General features: G+C 49.9%; 1 protein-coding gene across 2 annotated transcripts in view; it reads right to left on the bottom strand.

Annotated features, from left to right (window-relative positions):
• DNAJA3 (DnaJ heat shock protein family (Hsp40) member A3) overlaps positions 1-2,758 on the bottom strand; it is a 37,780-nt gene that overhangs the window by 13,111 nt on the left and 21,911 nt on the right. For both annotated transcript variants that reach the window (XM_006140739.3, XM_006140738.3), the window contains exon 6: positions 1,277-1,424. In XM_006140739.3, the coding sequence (XP_006140801.1) occupies positions 1,277-1,424 (148 nt within the window). The remainder of the gene's footprint in view (positions 1-1,276; positions 1,425-2,758) is intronic.

Below are 2,758 nucleotides of genomic sequence, written 5' to 3' on the forward strand. Positions count from 1 at the left end.
TGCTGCTTGTTAATGAGAAGCAACGCAGCTATTCAAGATGGCAGCAAGGGTGACTTTCCGAAGGAGCAGGGCGCAGTGACCGCATCACACCAGTGGCCTCTGGGCTTCAGGTTGATTGCCTTCCTGCCTCTAGCAGGGAGACAGGTACTGATCACATAATAACACTAATACAGGAGTAGTTACAAACAAGACTGCCACCGGATTCTATCTGAGTCATGTCACCTGAAAGACCATGGGCCAGCAGATGGCATGGGAGTTAAGGCTCTGGATGCCACATGCCCGACTATGACTCCAGCCTAGGACCGGTGACTTGTAAAACATGTCTGGTACATGTGTGTGCATGCCCAAAATCCCTACAGCGAGAGAAGGGCCATCCACATGCCATGGTCATCCCTACTGCGGGGGCAATTTCTCACAGTTCGTCTCTCTGGCAAGCACACGTGCCCTATGGCAAAAATCTGGATGAAAGAAAAAGAAAAGACCAGACTCCCGAGGAAGGTCCCCAGAGGGCCGGCACAGTTCGTAAGATCCCACACGGCTGCCTGCAGCTCAAACCCCAGCCCATCGCTTGGAAACATGGTGGGTGTCTGTGCAGCCAGGCTGGAAGAAAAAGGCTTGCTGCATGATCACGCCCCATTGGGGAATGCTTTCTCTCTCTGGCGCCCTCTAGCAATGTGGAAAAAAAAGACTCCCCTGGGGAAGTGAGGCTGATGGAGTCTGTGTAGAAGGAAAGGGGCGGGGGTTTCAGGCAGGACAGCCTGTGCAGAGGTCCTGCTTCTGAAAGAGTTGGGCCTGTTCACAGAGCTAAAATGGGGCTGGAAGGTTGAGGGCAGGCCACAGAGAGCCTAGTTAGAGGGCTGGCTGAAGAGGTGAGCGAGCACTGAGGAAGGAGGTCCCATCTTGACTCCCCAAGAGCTCCTGAAAGCAGGTGACATGATTCAGTTGCCCTGTGGGAAGACCCAACCCCCAGCTCCAACAGGAACAAGAGCTAATTGGGTAAGTTGAGCAGTGAGAGGCTGCCCGAGGGTGGGGACAGCCCAGCATGGCAGTGGGGAGGATGCTAGTCCTGCTGACTGAAGACAGAGGGGACAGAGCTGCTCCCTCACCCGGCAGGAGCAGAGTGGCACAGCAGGTTTCTTCTCCCCAATGTGACATGCAAAAAGGACAAAGGTTCAAGTTCCTCCTCTAATCTGGGGCCCCAAGGCCTCAACCACAGCTTCTCCTAATGACCAAATCGCACGGCGCTGCGGCCCTGGCAGAGGGGCCAAGAGCCCACCTGCAGGCACAGGGATCACCACCCGCTTCTTCTGCTTGGCCTGTCCTGCTCCTCTGCAGACCACGCATGGCGACGTTATGATAGAGCCGCGGCCGCCACATCTCCGACACGTGGAACGCATCACAAAAGGGCCTGTATTGATGGTTTCCTGATAAAAAGAAGGAAAACGGTATGCTCAAGTATTTAGGTAAACCAAGACCAGCAGGTGGCATGGTGGCTAAGGGCGCTGGACTCCCACATAGCCGACTGCAGTTCGAGTCCTGGACTTGGTTTCTCACTCTCTCTCTCTCTCTCTCTCCCTCTATCCCTCCTTGATCAAATTAAAATAAATAAATGGATAAAGTTAAATTAAAAAAAACCAATTTTTTAAAAAGGTATGCTTAGGTATCTAGGTGAACCGATGGCTGTGTGCCAGAGCCACGATGTGCATAAGACGTCGTGTACCAAAGGCTTGCGCTGTGTGTGTGCACTAGGACACACCGCTGAGGAGAACAGGCGCAGAGCTTGCACTGACAGTCTGATCGTCTAGAACACACTATGGTATGCAAGCAGCACCCTACACATAAACTCTTCTATGTGCATAAACTATAAGGTACAAATACTCCTTGACTAAAGTCCTAATAAATTCAAAATATCATTAAATCAGGGCCAGTAGGTGGCATGGTAGTTAAGGCACTAGATTCCCATATGGCTGATCACAGTTCGAGTCCCAGACCCAGTGGTTTGAAAATCACTCCAGGCGTTTGTGTGGATGCCCAAAATCCCACGAGGAGAATGGAGGCGAAGAAACTGCAGTGTGGTCATTACCCCTGGGGGGTGATTTCTCACTTTCTCTCTGTCTCTCTTGCAAGCACATGTGCCTTATGGCACAAATCTAAAAAAAATTGTTAAATGGAAAATGCACTTGGCCAGCAGATGGTATGGAGGTTAAGATGGCTGGATCCAACATGGCCGACCATGTCTGTCTCTCTCCAGTGAGCACACATGCCCAATACGTAATTACTGTGGTTCTAGCAGGTGGCATGCTGGTTAAGGTGCTGGATACCCACATGGCCAGCCGTGATTCCAGTCTCTGACCTGGGTACTTGCTTTCTTACTTCTCTCTCTCTCTCTCTCTCTCTGCACGTATCCTATTGCAAATTTTAAAATAATAGTAAATAAATTAAATAAATAATTCTTTAAAAAAATGACTGCATGATTTGGCAATTCCATTCTGGGTACCACCAAAGGATCTGAAAGCAGAGTCGAGGTAATGTGTACACCGATGCTCACAGCAACATTACTCACTGTGGCGGGTTACCCAGGTGTCCATCGACACATGAATGGATAAGCAGAATGTGGCCAGACATACAAATGAACATTACTCAGCCTTTATTAAAAAGAAAAAAATTCTTGGGACCAGCAGTTGGCATAATGGCTATGTTGCTGAACTCCCATGTAGTTGATCACAGTTCAAGTCCCAAATCTGGTGGCTTAAACTCA

Source organism: Tupaia chinensis, unplaced genomic scaffold (genome assembly GCF_000334495.1).
Source record: "Tupaia chinensis unplaced genomic scaffold, TupChi_1.0 Scaffold000042_2, whole genome shotgun sequence".
Classification (NCBI taxonomy): Eukaryota; Metazoa; Chordata; class Mammalia; order Scandentia; family Tupaiidae; genus Tupaia; species Tupaia belangeri.